Raw genomic sequence first — 24,825 nt, 5'->3', positions numbered from 1 at the left:
CTCAAAATCATGGACTATGCTTCGGTTCTTCCTTTTTTTTTTCCCTCGTGATGGTTTGTTCTCAAATATAAAGAGGATCAAATTAGAATATGCAAATTTAATGACTATGAGACATCTTTTCCAAGTAGATTTTCCCTTTTCTATATTTCATGAAGCTCAAAATTGAACATTGAATTACAAGCTTCATATATAAAACATATGTGAAAAAAAGAATTATAAACTTTTCATAAAAATTTCAAATAAAAATTTAATTTGAATAACTATTCTTAAAATGTTATTTTAAATATTTTATTATTTTTTAAAACTTTTTTTAATATTAAAATTTTAAAAAATCACTTAATTTTGAAGCTATTTCAAATAGATATTATAAAAATCATTTTTGAAATACAACTAAAAAAAAGTAATTTCGACTATGTTATGATCTTCAATAATGTATGTTTATCAATAATATATGTTTATGTTATAGAATGTCAAAATTAGTCTTTCAATTTAGAAGAAAAAAAAAACAAATGTAAAAAAATTTATAATATTTTAAAAATTGTTTTTATAAAAATCATTTATAAAAAAAAAAAATCTACTTTTTTAAAACTAAAACAAACACGCCATAAATTATGGGCATGTTAGGCTTTGACAAGAAAAAAAAACCCACATCAAGCACATTAATTTGACACTTTCCTTCACGTACCACTGCACCACCGCATAATGTACCACTGCAGAATGTGTCTTTCAATATTAGCGAGGTTTGTAACACATCATCCACAATGAAACAAATTGTCAGGAAATTATCGATCGCTAATCACTAATCGCTGATATCTCCCATAACAACTTGAATTTAGATATAATTATTTTTAAGTTGGATTGTGAGAACAAGAGGGACATAAAATGCTGTGCAAATAAATTATAAGATGATTAAACTTAGGAGTCATATCGTAAACTTAGAAAGAAGAGTGATTGAACGGAGATTAAGAGATGCTAAATAACTGATAACCAATCTAATTATTTGTATGGGAGGTCAACGATGAAAGTGATCTATTTACTATTTCGATGTGTGGTGGACCGTTATCTGTTATCTGCTAGATTAACAAGAGTTTATTTAATTTTCAACGATTTGGAATGGGTGTGTTATAATGTCTAATTTAGTGGAAAGTCCTAGAGACAAAGAGTTACGATTTTCTATATTCATACTATTCAGGACATGTACGAGTTTTGACTAGTGTGAGAACTTAGGGTAGAGAGAGGGACAATTTTTCTATTACAATAAGATTGCATCAAAGTTCAACCCTAAGTTCTTACCCTTTTCTTTTAGTTTTGCATATTCACTTGGAAAGTTAATAAAAGAATTAAATGAGGCTAGAGACAAGCCTTAGAAGTGTATGATTTTTGCCTCAATGGAAGTAAAACGAAGTATATGAAAAGTACGTTTAACAAAAAGAGAATTATTTCTAACTTAGATGTGAGGTGAAAGTTAAATATCATATCATATCACAAGTTATGTTGTTGAAATATTTAGAGTCTGTAATACAAAATGATGGAGAAATAGAAAAAAGTATAACCCGTAGAATTCAAGATAGGTGGTTGAAATGGAGGAGTCTCGTGTTATATGAAAGTACCACCAAAAGAACCAAAGCGGAAAAAAAAAATAAGTGTAGGATGTATGAAGATGTTGCCTTAGAGATGTGTTAAGATCAAACAAGTTGAAATCAAAGATGACAATATTAAAGATAGTGTTGATGTAGCACATATAGTGGAAAAGATCAAACAAGTTGAAATCAAAGATGACAATATTAAAGATAGTGTTGATGTAACACATATAGTGGAAAATGTGATGGAAATTAGGCTTAGAATCGTTTGTGCGTGTAGAGAGAAGACAAATTAATTGTATTGGAAAGAGTAGTCAAATTGTTAGAGATAGAGAAAGACATAAAAAAAAAATTTTAAAAGTATAAAAACAAATTTTGAAACTGATGAGTTGGAAAAACATATTTTGTAATATAACATTATGGCATAGTGAAATCCATGTACCCAACTACACTTAGTGGAATAAAGCTAATTTGTTGTGATGTTTATTTTAAAGTTGGTCTATGACACCATAGCTTCAAATGAGAACCTAGATAAGACCTTGGACTAAGATATTTTAGCCTAAAATACAAGTAATTAGAGTGATCAGGTTTCCATGTAGGTGTTTATGAATAGCTCTGCTTAAGTGAAATTTGGGAGTGACAATGTGAAAGAAAGGCGGGTTTGGTTAGTGTTGGCAGCCTTGATGAATGAGATCTTTGACAAGCCTGGATGAAGGAGATCTTTGACAAGAGGTGCATTATCATTATCCGGTCGAACTTGGAGTTATGGAATAGATAAAGGTATAATGATAATAGAAGAACATAGTAAATGGTCATTGTTGTCATGGAATAGATAAAGGTATAATGATAATAGAAGATTATAGTAAATGGTCTTTATTGTCCTTCCTATATAATACAAGAACCCTATTGCCATGTCCATAATTGTATAGCATAGAAACACTTATAGATCAACATGAGACAAGCGAGATATTTTCAATTTGTTCCAGACTAAGACAGAAAACCTTTTTTTAGGTTGAGACATTCACTAAATACATATTTAAAACCCTACAAATAAAGCTTGAGAGGGGTCAGTTACATATGGCAAGGGAGGAAAGATTGAAGCACATTGATGTTAAATAGACAATGTTAAAAGTATGGCATCAGTTACTCTGGATTGTTTTTGGTGGGGAGTACAGCTATGAGGCAGATAGCCTAACCTATTGGTATCAAGATATTTATTTACTTTAGTCAAATATCCGAGTGACAAAAATCACACATTTTAAGTGTGAAGAAGTGGAAAATCTTGAGTTCGAACCTCTCATTTCGGGAAAATTACTACAATTAGATCAGTTTAATATCTTGGTAGCCAAAATTTGGTTAACAGTGATACAAAAGATAAGCGGCAGACAGCAGAGAGAGATCAAAACAAGAATGCCAATTGAGAGAATTTGTGAGATTTTCAATTAAATATATGTCAAGTTGCAATCAAGATAGTTTATACTCTGCAAGTAGCAGATATAAAGATCATAACAAGAACTTCACTTGATAGAATTGAAGAGGATCTAATAAAATTATTTTGAACCACAGTTGAAGAGGGGAACGGTGGCTACGATAAAATGCTGCAGCAAGCATTTCCTTGTGAGTGGTATCATCATAAGATATTGAGAAGTCAAAATCAAGACCACACGTTTTACAAAATATATTCCAATGGTTTTTCAGATTTACAGGCAGGCGTATAATGAAGTGCCATTGGTCATATTGCCAACTGCCGTCACTTACACTGAATTACTGATATAAATAGCAAGGAGGAAGAAAATATAAATAGCAAGGAGGAAGAAAAAGATCTGCAGATTTTCAATTTTACAAGGCAATTTCCACGCTTTAGACTGAAGAGCTCAAAAGTCGTAGATACTTGAAAGAGGAAATTGCTAGAGAATCTTGTATTAATTTGCATCTTTAGAACAGAAAGTTTCAGCAAGAAAGGAGAATAAAAGGTTGAACCAGAAGAAACAAGTCAACAACATAAACACTGCTTCATGGTTCTCAGATAATTTTCATGGAGATAAAGATGATTCCACACTAATCAATGGAAAAACAGCATGAATGGAAAGAAAGATCCTACAGTTCTAAGAGAAATCACAGATGAAGAGTAGATTAAGAAAAGGAAAAGAAAGTAAGTACAACTCCTAAATACAAAACCAGCAATGGATGCTCGGTCATAATCTTGCTAGTCACTTATGGAAGAAGCAGGAGTCTGGTCAAAGAACGCTAGAGGATATTCTCTCGAGACCAACATAGACGGAGTAAGAAGAGGAATGATAGATGAATTGAAAATTAAATTTTCACCTTCAAGACACCTGGAAATAACTCTGAAAACTTATGTAGCCATTATAAAAGCCTGGATCAAGTTTTCAGCTGCGCGCTTTTCTTCAGATGTGCCAGAAATAAGAGCAACCCGTTCACCCCGGTAAGATTTGGACTCGGATATCTCTACTGTTGCTCCTGAAATCTGAATTGAAACAACCGGGAATAAAATACACATTCAGTGAAGTACATGGGTAATGGATATGAAATATTAACAAATTAGCAGTCAATGCTATGTCAAAGATGTATAAACGTGAGTATGTCAGAAACCTTGGCCATTGACATTCAAAAGAACAGGTCTCTCCCTTTTAGTGTATCTTTGTTAAAGATAAGAGACAAGATGGAGTTATCCTATCTTGTTGGCTCCAGAAACACTAGAGTAAGGCAGAATATGATAACTTATCATATCATGTTTCTCTTATCTTGACCAACGGTCTCTTCATATGTTTTTTATTGAATAGTTAGTGCACCAACCCGCTGTTTCCATCTTATGACAAAATCACTCGACAGGGAGAATAAAAATGTCGGATGTCTATCTTTTTCATTACTACACATGGTTGTACACAGAAGATGCATAATGCCACAATGCAGCTAAGGGAGTGATCTAGTAGTACAAAAGGTTAAGAATTAACAATTAAGCTTGACCATTAATTATTGTCTTCGACTGTAATTAGGTGAGCAATCGAAGAATCCCAAAAACTAAGAATTAAACGTAAACAAATCTGACATTAATTTAAGATAACCAATAAAAAAATCTCTTTTAAACCACAAATTATTTCCCTATTCCATAGAGTAAAAGGAAAGTAAATTAGAATGTGAGAACTAACCTTTCTGATATTGGCTAGATTTGCCCCACCTTTACCCATCACTTTGCCAACAGCATTAGCAGGAATCAACATCTCCGACGTTGACAGGGGAGGCAAACTATGTCTAATAAAGGCACAGAAACATTAATTGAAAATACCTAATCAGCTCATCATAGGACTAAGGAAAGAGATGGGGAGAAACAAAAAGACCAACTCAATTGCAAATTGTAGAACAAATATAACTTTGATAACAATATACACTAACCCTTCATACATCTTGGAGGCATATGAAGACATAGATCCATAACCATTGTCTGCCATCTTTTTACAAAGATGCAAAAAAGAGAAAATATCAGTTCAATGTGATAAAGAATTGAAAATAGAAATGGATTGTTACAACAAAAGAGAAAATAAAGATAGAGCAAAATGCAAGTTTCTATATATTATACTAAAAAATATAGACTTTAGACAGTGCTGAAAAAATGATGAAGAAAAGAAAGCTAATGATGAAGAAATGATAGCTAAATGCCATGAGCATTCATTCACTACTTTAACTGCTTCATTATATTTATAGCAGTACTCTCGTAAGTCATTACTTCATAACAACTATATTCAAACCCAAATATGACTACGAAAACAAGATGATATGATAAGCTTTCCATTGCTAATAATTTGCATTGCTACAAGATTTTCCAGTTTAATATTTGTACAACCGTGAAAACATCCTTATTCATATGAAAAAGAAAATTATGCTATTTGCTGCACCTAATTTCAATGAAAATGTCTAAAATTAGAATTAGTTTAAAAGAGTATAATTAGTGAGCATATGCATTGGGCATAAGATGTTCCAAGAAACTAATATTACGTAAGAGTGTAAGTGTAACATTTACCAACAACAAACAAGACCAGACAGACATGTTAATACTTTATAGTCGTAAGAATTTCACCCCTAACATAGACTTGAGTAGAAATGTGGAACTTCACAGTGAATAAAAATATTCTGTCAAATGTTTGAACCTTGAAGCAAACATTTTTAGATGAAAACGAATATATCACCATACCGAGTAAGAATCGTATCCATAACGGCTGCTAGAAGAGTGCATGCCCAGTCCAGTTCCAGTTGCACTTCCAGTCCTATGATCATAAGCTAGTGCTGCAGCAGGAACTGAAGGCAGCATAGATGGTGCTGAAAGAACAGAACTGCCTGCGTACAATGATTCGGCACCAATGGGAGGTTTTTGGTCAACGTCCCTTTTTCTCAATACATCCTCCCTTAGTCTCAAGACTATCTGAATTAGCGCATCTCTCACACAATCAACTTCACCTACCACCTAAATCATAAAATGAAAAAACAAATTGAATAAAATAGATACACAAATTAAAGAGAAAAATTGAAGTGGAAAATAATTCAAACCTCAACAAGTTCATCATTGTCATCTGCATATTTGGGCTTATTACTTCTTGAGATTTGAATATCAGCCTTAGTTCTCTTCCGGATTTCATTTATGATTGAACCACTTCTCCCTATAATACACCCAATCACTTTAGATGGAACTAGGAGCCGGATTGAAACCGGGGTATCATCCTCATCATTTATCTTTTCTTGCAGCAGTAGAACAGCTTCAACAGCTATGGATTTCAGATCAGTTGAAGACTACAAAACACGCATACTACATGAGAAATCAATTCTTATGATAGAAGAAAAGCACCGGTTTAAACAGAATATGAAAAGGCTACTCTACTACATGTAAAGTATAGAATATGGACAAAATGGGAGACACCAAAACCCAACAAGATAAGCCAAGCATAAAGTTGATCATGAAATTCAATTATTTGAAGAAGTTTGTTTGTGAAACAAATGCAAAGCACCAAGTTTATCTGCAGTTACACATATAGATTAACCACTTTATAAATAAAGTTACAAATAATTACCTCCTTCCTAGTATGGAGACATGTGGAAACTTATTCCTAACAGGTACCTTACTTAACAAGTAGCTGACTCCACTTAGTTACGAATTTTCATTGTTACAAGGGGTGGCATTGACACATAATCATTTAAAGAGTCCACGACAATTAATTGGTATCGACTTCAAAAATATTTCCTTCAACCAAGGAACAGATCAGCTTAAAATTTAAATGGAACTTGGAAGGCATGAATGAAATACAGCCAGGAAAGAAAAGAAAAGAAAACAATGAGGGCATTATCAATAAAAGAAAATAAGAAAGCATAAAAGCAAACAAGTGCACGGTGATCCAGCCAAGAAATATTTAAGACAAATCAATATTTAAAACTAAATATAGTATGAAATTTATCTCCCCATAATTTTGACTAGAGAAAACTTCATAGAAAGAAGAATAAAGAAACAAAATATCAAGCTATAAATTTTAACTTAAAAATCCAGACAAGTATAAGTTGAAGAGTAACATCTAATCATATTAAGTTCCTAATGCGAAAAAAAATCAAGTTCTCAAATCAATAATCAAGTTTTGCATGATTTTTCATTTTGTTATCCTTGCATATACTTGATACTAAATCTTATAACAATGACTCCCTCCCACCCCCACCAAAAATAGAATGTTCAAAAGTTCTAAGTGTCAAAGCTTTTCCATGTGAATAGAATAAATACCAAGTTAACCCCAGTTTGAGAATAAATACAATTAGATGTGAACAAATGGAAGAAACACAGATATTCACCTCTGTTGCAGTTATGGAGATTAAGCAATCATCATGACGAGCTTTGGAATCATCAACCTCAATACGAGCACCACTAGTTTGCCTCATTCGTTTAATAGTACCCCCTCCCTTCCCAATTACATGTCCAATTTTGCCAGAGGGGCACAGCATTCTGATAATTAATTCTTCAGATTGAGAAGCACCTAGGCTGGAAACTACTGGAAGGGAAGATGAGTACAGAGACCATGCATTTCCTGTATCTGCATAACCATGCAGATCTTGCACAGTTGTAGCACCAATAACTTGAGGAAAAGATCTAGGTTGAATAAGAGGATCTGAAGCTGGATAAAGTCCACCAGGAGGGTAAATAGGAACTTCAGAAGGAAAGATAATACTATGAGGGGTTTCCGGTAAAGACGTATCAAGAGGAATTTCCTCCTTAGGGGAGAATTTGTACATAATAGTTGAAACTGCAAATAATGCTCTTTTTATGGCTTCCGGTTCACCTGTAATCTAATCAATGAAAACAAGCACATAATAAGATAGAAGTTCACTGCAAAGGAATTATTTCAATAGCCAGAAAATATTTGTATAAAAGTACTAATTTAAAGTATAAAAATTGTAAGAATTTCTCCAAAACTAAATCACCACATGCAGCAACAGAGGCAAGATTCCTATATGTTGGTACGACTGAATCCCCCTCTAGAGATAGAGGAGAGAGACATAAAGCAATAGTTAGGGAGGCATTACTCTCTATCGGAAAGGAAAAAAATGCAACACACAAGTTACAAAAATGGAGGTTAATGTATTGCATATTTGCATGAAAGAAATTTGCAACAATAGAGAGGAAAGGAAGTGCAAATGAAACATAACCTCGCCTAATAACTACACCCATTTAGAGCCACAAGTTCATTTACTGTCTAAACAAACATATAACATGGTAAGAGAATAAATAAATTAAAGCATGTGTTTCAACAACAGAAAACATCAGTTTATAACACCATAAGTTCTAGGCAACAAATATTCATGAAGAGATAAGAACAGTAACAAGTGAAAATAAATGCAGGAAAAGTCGAAAAAATCAATGTATGGAAAACCATCAGTAAAGATACTGTAGTGATACCATTGCAGACAAAAAATTTATGATAATTTTAATATGTATGATAATAGTAGTAAATATACACCTACCACCACAAAATTGTCAAATTCCATAGCACACGAGTGCTCAGGGTCAGCTGCATCCTTTGAAATAACCTTGATATTAGTCTTCGTCTTAACTCTCATTCGTTTAATGGTAGCCCCGGCTTTCCCAATCAGAATGGCAGACTGGCTTGACGGAACAAGGATTTGACATTCCTCTTTACTCTTTCGTTTCTTCTCAGAATCACCAGCAGCTTCCGTAGCATTCGAAATAGCAGAATGAACCTTGATAAGAGCATCTTGGGCAGCACACAAAGGCTTATCATTGTCAAATTCATCTTCAGCGTCAATTTCTTCCTTATCCTTAACATGACAATAGATAGTTATAACTCGATTCTTGGCACCAGGAAACGGATCCACAACCTTGACTTTCGCCCTGGTCTCTTGCCTTATAGAATTTATAACTTTTCCACTCTTACCAATAACACTCCCAATAACTCCATCGGGACAAAGTATCCTATACACAACCAACTCGCCTCTGTCCCTTTCATCTTTGTCATTCACACGCCTCTTTTGATTTTTATTGTCTCCGTTACGGTCCCCACGGTCTCTCTGCGGACGATTTCTTTTACCGACCTCACCCATTCTACAAATCACTGCAACAGTTCCTGAAAATAAAAAACAGCAAACAATAAAAAAAAACTTCAAAAGTATCAAATTTAACCAATTTTTTTTAACAAAAACATTACATAATCACAGATCATAATTCAAATTCAACTATGCAATAAAAAGTCAATTCAGTGAAATTAGAAAAGTCAAGTCAGTGATATTGCAATAAAAAATTAAGCTTTACAAATAATTCAATATTCTTACGAAACTAAAACAGCTTGAAGGGATAATTGGCGAATAAAATTGAAAATTCCCAAATTGAAACTATAAATTAAAAAAAATGAAATTTCTTAAACCTAATAAGCGAGAGTTGATGCGAATGCGAAGGAAATGAATATATATGTGTGAATTGTCAAAAACAGTTGAATCCTGTAGTTACTTTAGATACATACCTGGTGGGAAGAAGATGAAGTTAAAACCCTAACGTGAGAAGTAGAAAAGGAATCGCTTCTGATCCTAACTCAATCTAGGTGATTTTATTTTATTTTTTTACGTCATTTTTCTTTTTCTTCAAGTTGTTTAATTGCTTGAATTATTGTTTATTTATTTTCGAATTTATTTAATTAATAAACGAATAAATAAATTGAGCTAAATGTCTCTAAGGGTGAATTTTCTTAGACTGAATTAATTAAATAAATAAATTGAGTTAAACGTCTCTAAGAGTGAATTTTTTTAGACTGAATTAATTTGAATGGAGTTATTTTAATTTTGTAGGATAGCCATTTACGACCTAGTAATATAATCTAGAATATGTATAAGAGTCGTTTCATTGAAAAAGATGATGAAGATGGAAGATGGACTAAACTAGTTTATCATCATAGAAACAAATTGTTAAACTTTCTACTAAGAAAAGCCATAATGCCATAATATCTGATACTTTTTTGACTTTCACCTTGATTTTCATCCTATTCAGTGTTGGATACAAAGGTCGTACTCTTGTTCTTCTTTTCAGACATGTTATTTATAGTCATCTCAAAGATTTGTAGAGAACCAATGAGTTCATCTACTTTGATGTTGCTTAAGTCTTATGCTTCTTCAATAGTTGTAACTTTCATATCAAACTTCTTAGGTAGTGATCTGAGGATTTTCCTGGCCAGTTTTATTCATATGTCTTCTCTCTTAAAGAAAAAGAAGTGTTGGCAATGTCACATAGTCTGATGTTGAATTCAAAGATAGTTTCATCTTCATTCATTCTCAAATTCTTAAAATTTGTTGTGAGGAGCTACAACCTTGACATACGAACTTTGGATCTGCTTTTATGTGCAATTTTGAGAATCTGCGATGCTTCTCTGACTTCAGTACATGTGTTGGTCGATCTAAACATGTTCATATCCACACCATTGAAAATAGCATTAAAGGCCTTGAAGTTTCTAAGAGCTTCTTCATCTTCAGCATTTGTCCAATTAGCTTCAGGCTTTAGGATTGATGTTCCATCTTTAGATGTAGTCACAGGGTGTTTCCAATCTTTTATAACAACCTTCTATGTTTAGTTATCCTTGGATTTTCAAAAAGACAGCCATTTTAGCTTTCCAATAATTATAGTTGGTGTCATCCAAGACAGATGGTCTATTGAATGATCCCTCATCCTTAGTAGTGTCTATTTGAACAGAATATACTTCCCCTAGAGCTTACCCAAACAGAACAGGGTGTCTGCTCTAATGTCAATTGAAATTCTTTTCTTATGGAGACAGATGTTGGACACAATAGCTAGGACAATTGTGCACAACTGAATGATAACAGTTTTACAGCAGCTATGAAATATACCAAAAAGCAATAAAGAACATAAATGATTGTTAACCTAGTTCGGTGCAACGTCACCTACATCTGGGGAGCTTCCAACCCAAGAAAAGAAATCTACTCTCAATAGAATTAGTACAAAATGTCTTAGATGAACAACTTTTGTTCAATGCCCATCTTCTTAATTCTACTCATGTATTTCTATTTAGGACTCCCCCTAAATATGTGACCCCTCTCACTTTCTCTCAACCATTAACCTTAGGGATCAATACAATAATCAATTTAGAGAATTTTGAATTAAAACTCAACTAACAAACTATTCTCTATGCCTTTATATATGAATGCAAATGCTAGAGTGGTGCTCAAACAATAACACAAATAAAGACTCAAAATAGAAATCATTGGGCATAAAATTTAGGTTTGAGTATTCTTAATATCAATGTAACTTTTGGGCTTTTCTCCAATTGACATAAAAATTGATCACGTCCAGATTTGTAGAGGATTCTATTTTGATTTGTTTTTCCAAAAACCTCCAACAAAATATTTGATTTGTTTTGATTCGAATTTTAATCTTAAACTAAATAGATTTAATCTCATTCAATCATATCAAACAAATCTAAGTAACAAATTGCTACAAGATAACCATAAATCTCATTGCACACATCTATAAAATACGCTCAGAACAACAACAACAACATTGGCCTGCTGACAAGGGCCAGATGTTGCACACATGCTGGAACATTGTGTCCCACATGTTTCCTTTCTTCATCAAAATATTTTGTACACTCCATGTTGTGTTGCATAATACAACCAATCAAAAGGAACAACACATAAGATTAATTGGGCTTCTTGGTCGAATATTTGCAGGCCCAAAATTGATGGTGGGTTGGGCATAAAAAATTGCGAGTTATTCAACATGGAACTTCTATCGAAATGGGTTTGGAATATTTTAGCGGATCATTCATCTTTTTGGGTACCCATCCTTATATTTTGTTACGAAGATATTAAAAGTTTGATTCTTGAGCCCTCTCGCTCTGTTGTTAATCCTTAATCTTCTTTGTGGTGGAGGGATTTAATAGCAATTACCGAGAAATTGGAGGCTGATAGTAATTGGTTTGTAAGCAATGTATCTTGTAAACTTAGAGACAGAACATTTATCGATTATAGGCGGCATAAGTGGGTTGGCCATAAACCGTTTCAAATTTCTTTTCCTTCTGTGTTCGAATCAATTGGCAGCAGTAGAGTTAGCATTAACTCCTTGGGATCTTTGATTGATGGTATATGGAGCTGGGAATTCAATTTTTGCTCTGATTTTTTGACTGGGGAGACCACTTCTAAGTTTGAAGTTCTTCTTTCCATTGTAGCTGAATTACATCATTTCCCGAAATTTAATGACAATGCCGATGGTGGCAGGTTGCAGATGGTTTTTCGGTTAAGAGTGCTTATTCAAAGGATTCTTACAATAGCTATTGCAGGCTCTGTCCATAATTTGATTTCTTCATGCGTCTTTACAGAGATTTGAAAATTTTCTGCTCCTTCAAATATTAGATTCTTTGCTTAGAGGCTTTTGCTTAATCGCCTTCCTACAAGGGTGAATTATACAAAAAAAGAACTCTTATTGGCCCTCATAACATAGCAGGCCCTATATGTTTTAAAGACGATGAATCAATTTCTCACCTCTATCTGCCATCTCAGATTTGGACAGGTCTGCTGAGTTGGTTAGGGTAATATGTGTTTTCTTCATTTGTGTTATTGTTAGATTGATTTGTATTCTTCGATTCTCTTTTAATAGGAAGGATCAAAAAGAGGTACAAGGGTCTGTTTTGGTTTGTTGTGGTTGGACTATTTGGCTTTTGATGAATGCAATACTTTTTAAAGGTGATATTGTGGCTGTAAACGATGTTTTTTCTCTTGTTAAATCGTTGTCGTGAGATTTATTTGAGATTAGTTGTAGTAGTAATTTTGCGAATTTGAGTTCTAATCCAATCCTTTGCTTTCATCGGGTAGGCTTGAGTTAGGTCCCTCTTATTTCTTCTTTCTTTCCCCTTTGTAGGGGTGTTCAAATCTAAACTGATCCAAATAAAAACCGCAAACTGATCCAAAAAATTAAAAATTGCAAAAAAAATTGAATATTTTTGGATGTGTTTACATGTTATTTTGTAAAAACCGCTTGTTTCGGATCGTATTTCAGATTGATTTTTTAAAACCGATCCAAACCAAACCGAATCGCGTAAATATATTTTTATATTTATTTATTTTTATTAATTAATATAATATATTGTGTTAAGTTATTATTCAATGATACTTATTTTTTAAATAATATTTATTAGTCTAATTTAACCTATTTATTTTATTATTTCATTTATTAACCTATTTATTTTTATTATTTCATTTGTTTCAACCATATCAATCCACCTTATTTTTTAATATTAATTTTAATATAGCACATGTTATATAAATTTGGGTCATGCTAACATGTGCCCTTAGGGCACATGTTAAGGATACTATAATTAGAAAAAGTTAAATGTAATTAAATGTAATAAAGTCAAATTTAAAGTTTCGATACATTGAATACACGCGTTTCAATAAAAAATTTCTATAAATATCTCATTAACTTGTGCCCTTGGGGCACATGTTAGCTTTTCCCTATAAATTTATATCTCAAAAGTGATCTAAAACACACCGCGAACACCTTTAACAACCCCAATGTTCATTTCAATATATCTTTTTGTTTATGGAGTAATAAATAAATAAATGTGGTGGTTTTAAAAATGTTTTTAAAAATTAAAAATTAAAAACATTAGAAATTAACCGATCTAAGTTAGAGAACTCAAACAGTCTAACTCTCTTGCTCTCCTTCCCAGCGCCACAACCTCCATTGCTTTTCTCCCTGTGCCGCCCTCCGTTTTTCCTTCGCGTCGCCCTCGTTTCTCGGCGGTCACAGGTATGTTCTTTACTTTCTTCCCTCCATCGTTAACTAACTGATATCTTAGATCCAATTATATGGTTTTTATTCAATATATGAATTGAAGGTATTTTTATTTACACATTAGAATCCATAAATCATGCACACCAAGTGTTTGTGCTTAGTCCTGTGTCAAAATAATTTAAACAATCGTATTGGATTTCGAAAGGAATTTCCTCTTGGATTAATGTCAATACATATATCATTCATAATTAGGAATGTGAGTGTTCATAGAGAAGCTTTAATCCTCTTGTGTAAATGATATGTGTTATTCTTTTGCAGTTGATATTTAAGTGCGAAGATGGAACAAGAAGCAGAAAAATCTGTTCAAGTTCAAGGAGGGAGTTCAGACGGTTCGGAATCAGAACTAGTTAGTCGGGTAAGGAAGCTTCTGTTTCGCCGAATGCTGATTGGGATCAAAGATGGGAGATTCTTCTTGGGTAACTTCTATTGCATTGACAAGCAAGGGAATATTATTCTTCAGGATACCGTGGAGTATCGTAGCACTCGACGTTCCTCGCCTTCTCCTATGGAACAAAGGTGCATTGGTCTTATTCTCATTCCTTCTTCTTGCCGGACTTCCTGTCATGTCGATGCCTCTATAGATGAACAATTGTCACTTCTATCACTTAATGAAAAATCAGTACTTTAGTTGTTTCACTGTCATGTGGCAGTTGCTTAGTTTTTCAGTCATTATAGATAAAACCATGTTTTTGACATTACATAGGTGTTCTGGTTCATTTGTGTGGAGGTAAAAATAAAAGCATGTTTCTGACATTACATAGGTTCTCTATATTGTTGTTGCTTCATTCATGCCAATGCCTTCTTCTGCCCTCAAATATTATATTGTAATTTGTAAGCATCCTAGACTTCAGGTTGCTTGTATTGTAATTGAGATGTTGAGTTTGATCTATCAAGTATCTACAAAATATTACTAGTGAACCATATTGAGAAGATCACTTAGGTATACAAATGAGGTGGTGAATATGAACCATATGAAACAGTCGTGTAAGAGCCGTGTCCTGGTGGTGCTTTTGTATGGTGGTGGGATGGGATACTTGCAAACACTCAGATACTCAAATTAGGGATGGTCGAAAGTGAAAGGTGTTTAGGGTTAGAATAATATGTACCTAATATGACGCTAGCATGATGATGTTAGTATTCTCCAATTCTTGAATTCGAAGATTTATGTACCCTTCATTGCTACCTCTCCATGGGGTTCCATATTGGGCTGAGTCACGACCAGTTGGGCCTTGACTCCAAGCCAAAACTCTAGCCCCCAAAGCTAAATTGTGGTTTGTTTTCGATCTCTTGAGAGTTGGACCTGAGTTGTAATCTTCATATATGTTTTCCTTCGAGTTTTGACAAACATTGTCAGCTTAATTTCATTGGTCATTTTAAACTGTCGCACGATTCAAGTGATATGTGTTCTTACATTGGTGATATCGCCTTTTCTTGACTTCATATCCTATACTTTGATGAAGGATATCGTGACTAATTTGTCTTTGACTTTTGGTGTCTTTCAGCTTGCCGCGTGACTATTAGGAATATCTTTAGGAATAATAGATTTGGAATGCATTTAATGTTTTCCCCTAAATGTGATGATTACAACATATAGAAAAGTTACATGACAATTTAAAATATGGGGAACATCTCCATGGAGTATCCATGTGGTCGTTGGTTACTTGTCTTTGTGTTTTTGCAATTTGAGGCTTTTTCACGTTTTTTGAGCTTCACGGTTCAAGAGTCCCTTTATAAATAGGAGAACATTATTTTGTTCTTTGCGTTGTGCATGAATCATTATGATTTTGATAATGTCAACATTATGGTTTTGATGAGAAGAACTCTAAAGTATGTTGATGACACTTGTCAATGTGGTTTTGATTAAGAGGACTTTTTAAATGGTTCATAATGGTGGGCATTCAATAAAAAAATATATCAAGCCTTATCAATCAAAGAGTTCAAATTCAGTGTCATATACTGTTGGATCAAGCAAAGCAATTTGAAGACTTGAAGTCATGATCTTAAGGTTCGCATGATCTCGCACTTAAGATTTTTCTTGAGTCTTGATTAGGTTTATTGTAAAATGAGCAAGAGTACGACAAGGATTTTTCCTCGGTCTTGATCAATTTATTATAAAATGATCAACATTAAATATATAAGGGTATCATAAAAAGTAATTTGGGGAGAAAATGATTGTTTTAAAAAGATACCAAGATACCGAGTAGTGAAAATTTGGTGATCAAATGAAAAATGAGGAAAGAATGATATTTTGACAAAACAAAAAGAAAAACAGTATGTCAAAGAAAAGAAAATTCACCAAAAAAAGTTGTAAGTGGAAAGAAAGAGAAAGTTTGAAACAAATTGGATACAAATGAATTTATGCTCTCTTATTTTCTAAGTACATTTGAATCCAAGAAAAATTAATTTTTTTTTGTACTTCGCCAATATTACAACTTAAATAAAGACCTTAGTGATCCATGATTGATTGTATACTTTGTGATATTGTTTAGATGAAATGCAAGATTGATTTGTAGTTTATTCATTTTTAAAAAATTGAGGAAAACACCAACCAATTGAGTGATGTCATGATTGATTGTTGATCTAAACTTGTTTGAAATTATACCTTGGTTAAATAAGAATTTTATCTTCTTGCTATGATTTTTGGGTGACTGTGATATTGACTTTGAAATTTCATTTAACAAAATTACGTCAAATACAATGATTTTTCAAAAGTTTTTGATTAAGTCATAGACCTCATATGAAGTATGCACATGGAATGAATGAACCATATGACATTTGTATTGATTTTTTGTAGGACAAACAAAAAAGATAAGTCAAGGAGAGTTGATAAGTGTCAAAGTTACTTAAAATGCATAAACACTTATTAACTTAGATCACAAGTAATCACATGAATAATCTCCCAATTTCTTATAAAAAGAAGATAAAATATTTGTGTGAATATTTTAAGTTTAATATCTGCATAAACTATCAATGCTTAATTCTACCGAATTGGTTAATATGTTGAGAAATTGTCTATTAGACAATACAATTAATTTCAATTTGTTGACTCAGTCATGAGCTACGATGCAAAGCGATGGGTGGTAATATTAAGAGCTTTTTAGAAATTCATATTACTGGTCAAAGTCATACATGAGGATAAGTCAATGAAATTTTACCCCGACAAGTTTTCTCAACTATTAAAACCAAATTTCAATTTACTCTTATGTTATTTCAATGTCATAAACCAACAAACATTGACAAAATCATTCTTAAAATCCTAGAATTTATAAAACGGTATATGAAGCACAAATATTTCCAGGGGAGAGGATAAAAATATATTCATCGTTGTATGCTTGCAACCCTTGTATGATTTTTCTCTTCCTTTTTTTTAATAATTTCAAAAGGAAGAAGTATATTCTCCGAAAGAGTAAAGTATATATTTTTTTTATCTATGAGAAAAAATTTAACCACTCTAACTATTTTATCTACCATTTATGTAATACCACATCCTTAAGAGATGTGTTATCATCATTGAAAGGGCGAAAAATATGGTTCTATGTGATGTAAATATATCATTGTGCTTTTGATGATATCAACACTTGGTTTTAATTATAACAATTTCCAAGTATGTTAATGACATCTAACAATCTGATTTTCATCACAATGTCTTTTCAAATGGTTCCTAGTGATGGAATTCAATCAAAGAAGAAAGATCTCAAACCTCATCAGTTAAAGAGATCAAGTTCAATGTCGAACATTGTTGAATTAATCAAAGGAACTTGAACACTTGAAGTCATGGTCTTGAAGCATGAAGGCTTGAAGGTGTGAAAGTGTGAAATCTCGTTTTGTCCCATACTTAAGGTTTTTCTCTAGTATTGATCAATTTATTGTAAAAGGAACAAGAGCAGGTCTTGAGATTTTAAGAAAATCACACACTCAATTTTTTTAAAACCTTTTCTCTTTTACCGAATCTTCTGAAAAACAGTTCAGGCAAGCGCTAAGTTGATTGAAGATTTGCTTAATCAATTAGAAAGGTATTATAAATTGTATAATTGATTAAAATGTCCATCTAATTGATTATAAGCAAAGTATAACACTACTATTAAATTAAGGAGGTTGATAATCGATTATGTATTTATGTGCAGTATTTTTTAAACTTTCTTAATTTAACCTGGTTAATCGATTCACACATAATTTTAATTGATTAACTCATTAAAATAGAACATGAATTCTTTTCTTTTTGAGTCAAATTTTTTTTATATATAGGAGTTTATTTTCATTCTGTTTGACATTAATTTTATGAGTATAAACTCTTCTACCATTTGCTTCTCTTATTTATTTATAAACTTGCTTTTTTTACCAAAGTTTCTTAGTGCCAAAAGGGTGAAAAGTTCCTACACAAAGTTGTTGTATTGACGCGTGCTAAAAGTGTTTGTTCAAGAGTGTTGTTATCTTATGATATATTTGTATTGAATTTGAAGGTTGCAAACTACATTTTTAAAGTTTTGTTTTAGGTCTTGAGCTAAGCTTGTGAAAAACACTATTGTAGGTTTTGAGCTAAGCATGTGGAAATTATAGTTTAGGTTTTGAGCTGAGCCCGTTTAAAAGTTTTGTTTATTTGTGGAAGGTTGTTGGGACGAACCAGTTTACCAAAATTTTCTTAGTGCTAAAAGGGTGAAAAGTTTCTTTTAAGAGTTGTTGAATTGGTGTGTGCAAAAAGTGCTTGTTCAAGAGTGATGCTATCTTGTGATGTATTTGTATTGAATTTGAAGGTTGCAAGCTAAACATGCTAGAAGTTTAGTTTTAGATTTTGAGTTAAGCTTATGAAAAGCACTGATGTAGGTTTTGAGTTAAGCTTGTAAAAAGTCGTGGTTTTAGTTTTGAGCTGTGCTCGTAAAAAGTTAGGTATTTTTGTAGAAGTTTTTTTAGAAGGTCCTATAAAAATTCCAAGTTTTATGATTTTTTTTTGACGGATCCTGTAAAAGGTTTAATGTTGGTTTTATTATAAATATCAAAAGGAAACTCTTGAGAACTAGAGGTTGCCAAGTGTTTGGGAAGAACCAGTATAATTTTTTTGTTGTAATTCTTTTATTATTTCTCTCTTTATTTTTAATTAGTTATAATTTCTAGTTCTTATTTATCTTTTTCATTATTCCTCTTTGTATATCTCTATGTCTTCCCCTTATTTATCTTTCTTGCTTTATCTTTGCTTTATTAATTATTATAAAAATAAATATTTTAAGCTTCAAAAGTTTTTATAAACTGAAGATTTTAAAAACCAAAAATAACCTCCTCTCGTGTTTAGAGTTATTTGGTCAACATATTACTTTACAATTTCTTTTTTGTGCTTATTTTTAGCTCTAGGTCTTTACTTTTTCTAGATGACTTCTTCAAAAAAAATTGCTTGGCATTTATATCTCTCTATTGACTCTAATTCATCATCATTGTGTGCATTTTGAACTTTCTAATCAAACTATGTTCTTCTTCTTTATCTTTTTCACATATCTATGTTCTATGTGATATGTAGTTAGATGCCCCATGTTAAATCATCGATGATAACTTCTTTTATTTGGGTGTATCATTGAGGGCGATTTTGTTTGAGGCAGTGTCATTCTTCTCCCCATTGTTATTTTTAGCATTTCACTCAACTATGGAGGAATATATTAATGATATAGTAAACTTTGTTTGGACTAGGAAGGTAAAAATATATAGAATAGTGTTGAAATTTGACAACCCCCATCCCCTCTTGTTGCAAATTTTGTTCGTGTGACCTAAGTAGAGGCGCCACCGTTTGTGATGTGCTAATGAACAATCTATTTTGATAGTAAAAAAATGTTCTGCAATATAAGAGATAATCAGTCGGTTCCCAATTCATAACTATTCGTAAAGATCTATTAAAGAGAGTTTTTTTTTGTGTGTATTTTATGTGATGCATTTTATCGCAATTTTCCTTTGGCCAGTAATTGTAGCTTGAGTTCATAGTCAAATAAAATGTGTTATTTATTACTGTTGTATAATACTTTATTTTTTCTATTTGTCAATAATATTTATGTTTTAATTTTATCCTTATATATAAAGATTGATGTCTCTTAATTTTAAAATTTTAAATTATTTTGTAATTTAATATAATTATTTGTTTATTTTATAATTCAACAAAAAAAATTTAATGTTAAAGAAACTTAAAATAATAAAATATTTTATAATTAATCGATTTATTATTATTATTATTATTATTATTATTATTATTATTATTATTATTATTATTATAAATGTAAATAATACATGTGTTAGGATGCTAAATAAGAACTCTAACAAAAGTACTAAAATCTTAAAAATATAAACTATGAAGAAGATAAAATAAAAGGAATAAAGATAAATTTCATTTCTTTGATTGATACTCTAAAATGTGTCAAAAGACACTACATATATAATGGTCCAAATGGATAATTAACTAAAAGCCCAAAAACTATTAAAAACCCAAAATGTCTTAAGAATATTCTAGAAAATATAATAACATCTAATACATCAAAATACTAATAAAACTAATAATGAATTATTCTATTAAGTTCCCTATCATTACCCACCCCTTCAAAAATAATCTTGTCCTCAAGGTTGTAAAAATAATAGTTGAAAGAATTATTCCAGGATCCCATTGTTTGAATGCATCTACATAAAGAGAAAAATTAAGAAATTCTTTGGAAATCTCATATAAAATATCTTGTATTGATTGTTTCAGCTTTAGTGCATAGTTTCCACCAGCAACAGGAACAAGGCATGCAGTGTCCTCGAGAAAAAATACAAAGACAAAGGTAATGGTAACCAAAACATTAAATGAGGTAGTAAAGGTTTGTAACGTCAATTTTATGTGTGGGGACCACCTTTGCCTAATATTATGGAGAGTGGGATGAATGTGAGATGATATGAAATGGTTAAAATAAAACACATGGCACACAATGGTTGGATGACTAGTGTTCACGCAGATTGTGCTTTTGTAGGACGGTTGAGATTTATTCTGGCAGGAAATCAACTTTTCTCGGGACAAAGTGGCTCTTAACAATCGTATGGTGGGTGAGTACTGCAAAAATAACAAGTAAAAAATGAAGGATGCTTTGAATTGGATTTGGTAATTTTCCTTAAGAAATTTAAAGGTGGTAAAGGTATTGCCAAAAAAATATTGTATGGTGGTTTCCACGGTGGTTTCAGTGGTGGTAGCTGAGAAGCCCGTGAATTCAAATCCAACTTTCCTACAGCTAATGTTTCTTGTTCATCAACTGGATTTTCCGGATGGAAAGCTAGTAGTTCCGCTTGCAGATCTGGTGGTTCCGGTATAAATGTCGGAGATGACACCACAGAAGATGCTGGAACCGTCGTCGTACTCATAAAAGTCGCCGGAAGTGACTTCGTTTGATATTTTTCTTTGTGAATTTTGTGTGCATCAGAAATTTCTTGAGAATATATTTGAGATCTTTTCTTGAAAGATAGAATAGAGGCATGATATTTCTCATCAATAGCTTTCTTTTTGTTCTTATATTTTTCTTCAGCTAGATGCAACTTTTGGAAAAGCTCTTGAAAATTATTTGGATAAGTTTGAATTTGTTGTTGAGTGAATGGTTGCTTTTTTTTTGGAATTGGAGTGGGTGAATGGTGGGTGTGATACTGGTAAGGATTATTGACTGGAATTTGAGTGGGTGAATGGTGGATGTGATACTGGTAAGGAGTATTGACATCATTGGATCTTTTTTGGTGGTAGATATGTGTGTGAGGGTCATATGATTGGTTTTGAAAGGTATGGAAATTGATGTTGGTGGAGTTAGGGTGTGTGTGTGATGTTGCTATGGGGGAAATGGGTGCTTGTTCGTAAAAATTGTTATAGCAGGTCGAGGAAACATGTGAATGAGATGGATATGGGTTATAAGGTGTAGTTGGTGAATATCCATGATTTAAATATAAATTTGGAGATGATGATGTAACATGAGTGTGAGAATAATAAGGTGTAAAAATTTCCCATGGAAATGATGGTGTGGTAGGAGTGGTGTCTATGGTGGAGTGAAATTGGTATGCCATGGGAGGATTTGATGTTCAAGAATGAAAGCACCAATTCTTAGGATGCTAAATAAGAACCCTAACAAAACTACTAAAAGCTTAAAAATACTAGCTTGTGACTCGCGCGATGCGCATTTGTTTGCATTTGCATATTTATAAAATTTATTAAAGTATTTTAAATAATATATAAGAGGATTAAATATTAACCATTGGATGTGATAAATGATCTTGATGAAGTCACATTCAAGCAATAACAATAAATCTTCATCAAAATTAAATATCAAATTATATATATATATATATATATATATATATATATATATATATATATATATATATATATATATATATATATATATATATATATATATATATATATATATATATATATATAGCATTCAATAAATTGAATTAGATATTATGCACCATTATCGGTATTGAATTGAATTATATATTATCCATAGTTGATAATAATTTAGCAAAAGTTTTAAAATATTGTAAATTTTTATGATATAACTCTTATCTACTATTAGTAATGTCATTGTGTTTTTAGTTTAAAGATTTATTTAAAAAATACTAAATTATTTTCAAATTTTTATCAGTAGTATAAGTATATTTTCGTTGTTACAAAACTATAAAAAAATCATGTAAATATCTTTTCTCATTCATAGTTAAAATAATTATTTATTTATTTTATTTAATTGGACTACAAAAATATTAAAAAGTAATATTAATTTTTATAACTAAAGTTAATGAGTTATTATAATCATTAAATAGAATATGAAAGGGATAATTATACGAAATCTCATAATTATATATCGAATGTGTTTTATAATATAGTATGATTATATTTAATATTTGCTTAGAGAATTTATAAAAAAAAATTATATGATAATATATACAATTTAATTTATAGGTCATCTATTATTTTAATAGTCATGACTTATTAGAATATATGTTAAAATGGATGAATTAAACACAAATAAAAAGAAATTTCCATAATACATATGGTGTATTATGAAGATATAACTCTAAAACATGTATGTGTTTTCACCCGCATAAAAGATAAATTTTAGAAAAATAATATGGTGTATTGAATAATATAATTGGATATATATATATATATATATATATAGTATAAAGATAATAAAAAATTTTATTATCGAAAGTATTGGTAATGACATATTTATTAGATAAAATAAATTGAGAGAAAAAACGAATTGGAGAAATATATGTGAATAGGAGAAATATAGCAACTCATAAAATGATGGGTTATAAAATGTAAAGACAATTAGCTATTTAAAAATGACCAACGTTATGCTAGACTTTTTTTACCTTTGATAGATAAACTTTTCCTATAATACAAAGGACTTCAATTCCATATTTGTACTTAATAGTCATTACTCCAATAAGAATAAGAGAAGATAGTATAAAAGCATGAAAACATGAACAAATTATTTATTAAATTAAAGAATAAATATTACACCATTTGATTTTTAATTAAAAGAATAAATATGTTAATAGAAAGGTTTGCATGCTCAAATGAAAGGTTTTCTTAAAAAGAATAAAGAATAGACAATTTAATAGTTTTGTATTTTGAAACGGCTAAATGATAACGGGGATTGTTAATTATGTATTTTAAAAAATTCATTGGAATTTGATAAATGAGAATTAAAGAGTGATAAAATTAATTTTAATATAAAATTTTAAAAATTGAATATAAATTATATTAAATTGAAGAATAAAACATCTCACCAATCAATTTTTAATTAGAAAAATAAATATGTGAACAGAAAAATTTGCATGCTTAAATAAAAAGTCAGATTAAGAGTGGACCATTTCAATTTTCATAATGGTTTTATTTTTTGAAACGGCTATGTTATTTTTTTTAAAACATCTAAACCATAATTTTTTAAAATTGATTGTTTGACACTATTTTAATAGATTGGTTAGATGATCAAAATTAACTAAGTATTATAAAAATACCGTAGTTATGTAGAGTATTTTAAATATTTTTTATGAAAATTTGTGTTTACACATCATTTGGAGAGAAAATAAAAGTATTAATTTCATTGCAAAACTAAACATTCTGCAAACATTGATCTTTTGATTCCCAGATGGCTGCCTTAAAATTGCTAATTGATATTGTTTTAATTCCTGTAACAAAAAAGATGATCATAGATAAAAAAAAAACCAAAAAATTTTACAATATCAAAATTACAAAAAAAAAATATTTAGAAATTTATATCATATACAATCACCTTTTATAAGTGTCTTAAGAAATAAATTATAATGTAGGGATTGAATTTCCATGTGAACACTGCAATTTTATAAAAATTGCAAAATTGTTAAAACAATAAATAATGAAATAAAATGATACATAAAAAAATTTAAAATGAAAAAAATATAAAATGTGAATGATATTTAAAAGAACATAGACTATAATGAGAAAAAATAGCGACAAATTGGTGAATGAATTAGTAACAAAGGCTAAATATATATAGTATTTTATTTGATATGAAAAAATTAATTGGATAGCAATGAATTCAAAATATAACTGATTTTGTCATTCAAAACTTATAAATTTTAATAAAATCTAATAAAATCAATATAATAGAATGGAATATGTAGTGTTATGTTATAAAATATAAAATTGAAATTAATTTATTAAATGCATTTGTCTCTTAATAAATAGTATAATAGAATATGAATAATAATAAAAAACAACACATTAATTTGAACAAAATGACTTTTTAATTCACTTGCAGCAAACGTGAGACATGCACAATAACAAAATATAGTAATGGGTCAAAATATTTTAGAAGTTTTAATTGTAACAGATAAATATACTTAATATAAAATAAA

The 24,825-nt window shown here is 30.8% G+C and overlaps 2 protein-coding genes across 2 annotated transcripts; one reads left to right on the top strand and one right to left on the bottom strand.

Moving 5' to 3' along the window:
- Positions 1 to 3,573: 3,573 nt before the first annotated feature.
- Positions 3,574 to 9,758, bottom strand: LOC131595557 (KH domain-containing protein At4g18375-like). The gene is made up of 8 exons (XM_058867924.1): positions 9,605 to 9,758; positions 8,592 to 9,211; positions 7,425 to 7,916; positions 6,144 to 6,383; positions 5,791 to 6,060; positions 4,995 to 5,050; positions 4,751 to 4,853; positions 3,574 to 4,068 (listed from the first exon to the last, which is right to left on the bottom strand). Exons 2-8 carry the CDS (start codon positions 9,186 to 9,188, stop codon positions 3,937 to 3,939), a joined length of 1,890 nt encoding a protein of 629 aa, XP_058723907.1. The 5' UTR covers positions 9,189 to 9,211; positions 9,605 to 9,758; the 3' UTR covers positions 3,574 to 3,936.
- A 3,978-nt stretch (positions 9,759 to 13,736) lies between these two features.
- On the top strand, positions 13,737 to 14,827 carry LOC131599988 (uncharacterized). The gene is made up of 2 exons (XM_058872222.1): positions 13,737 to 13,893; positions 14,197 to 14,827. Exon 2 carries the CDS (start codon positions 14,216 to 14,218, stop codon positions 14,564 to 14,566), a length of 351 nt encoding a protein of 116 aa, XP_058728205.1. The 5' UTR covers positions 13,737 to 13,893; positions 14,197 to 14,215; the 3' UTR covers positions 14,567 to 14,827.
- The last annotated feature ends 9,998 nt before the right edge of the window (positions 14,828 to 24,825 follow it).

The sequence above is a fragment of the Vicia villosa genome, linkage group LG4 (assembly GCF_029867415.1).
Source record: "Vicia villosa cultivar HV-30 ecotype Madison, WI linkage group LG4, Vvil1.0, whole genome shotgun sequence".
Taxonomy (NCBI): Eukaryota; Viridiplantae; Streptophyta; class Magnoliopsida; order Fabales; family Fabaceae; genus Vicia; species Vicia villosa.
Note: the sequence above shows the minus strand (reverse complement) of the source record. Positions and strands in the feature narration are given on the sequence as shown.